The sequence below is a fragment of the Aphanomyces astaci genome (genome assembly GCF_000520075.1).
Source record: "Aphanomyces astaci strain APO3 unplaced genomic scaffold supercont1.532, whole genome shotgun sequence".
Lineage (NCBI taxonomy): Eukaryota > Oomycota > Saprolegniomycetes > Saprolegniales > Verrucalvaceae > Aphanomyces > Aphanomyces astaci.
In genome coordinates this window covers 5216-6283 of record NW_009798795.1, presented here as the reverse complement: position 1 = coordinate 6283, position 1068 = coordinate 5216, and the positions used below count along the sequence as shown (strand labels likewise).

The window sequence follows — 1068 nt, the reverse complement described above, 5'->3', positions numbered from 1 at the left end:
TCCATCGACAAGTTCAACGGCGACAACTACGCGACGTGGAACCGCTACATGCGTGGTGTGTTCCTGACCAAGTCGGTGTGGCATGTCGTGAACCGGGAGACGACTCCAAGCTTCACGGACTCTCGCGCCAGGGACGAGTATGTCAAGTCGAGCAACATCGCGTTCGGTCTGATGCTGCTCCACATGGACGCGGACTACCACCATGTGGTCGACAACTGCGAGGAAGCGTGGACCGCGTGGACGCGCTTGAAGACGCTGTACGGAGGATCGCAGAAGGCTGGTCGCATCTACTTGAAGCGACAGCTCTTCAGCATGGAGATGTCTGAAGGCGCGAATGTGTTGCATCACTGCAACGAGGTCCTCAACATCAGCGCCAAGCTCAGCAGCATCGGCGCCAAGATGGAGGATGAAGACGTGGCGATCTGCTTGTTGCGCAGTCTCCCCAAGAGCTACGAGAACGTCGTGCTGAACTTGGAGATGAGCAGCGCAGAGCTGAAGACGCAAGACGTTGTGAAGGTGCTCACGAACGAGCATATCAAGCGGCAAGGCGAGAAGACTCCGGCGGTGAAGACTGAAGACGCGGCGAAGGCGTTCAGTACCGAGAGAGAGTCTCGCCAGTGTACTTACTGCGGAAAATTGGGGCACGTGATCGACAAGTGCTGGACCAAGCAGAAGGATGAGAATCGGGGAGGCCGACGCGGCGGCAATGGTCGTGGACGCGGGGCCAACAATGTCCAGTGGCGAAACGACGACTACGACTACGGCTACGATCGCGTGGCGTTTGCGGTTTCGCTGGAATGCGGACTTTCGACGGGCAAGGATGTGTCCGGCATGTGGGCAGTCGACAGCGGTGCGACGCACCACATCTGCAACAACAAGGCCAAGTTCGACACGCTGAACGAGCGAGATGAAGGCGAACTGAAGGTGGCCGACGGCGCTAAGGTCGCCATCAAGGGTGTCGGAACCATCATCGAGCGAGTGGTTCTGCCCAACGGCGACGAGCGCGAGATCGAGATCAACAACGTGCTTTACGTGCCGAACATGAAGAAGAATTTGCTATCGGTGCCA

General features: G+C 58.0%; 1 protein-coding gene across 1 annotated transcript in view; it reads left to right on the top strand.

Annotated features, from left to right (window-relative positions):
- The window catches only part of H257_19374 (hypothetical protein), a gene marked incomplete at both ends in the record, with an annotated part of 6683 nt that overhangs the window by 666 nt on the left and 4949 nt on the right, over nt 1-1068 (top strand). Inside the window, one exon of the mRNA XM_009848520.1 lies at nt 13-1062. Within this exon, the coding sequence (XP_009846822.1) occupies nt 13-1062 (1050 nt within the window). The remainder of the gene's footprint in view (nt 1-12; nt 1063-1068) is intronic.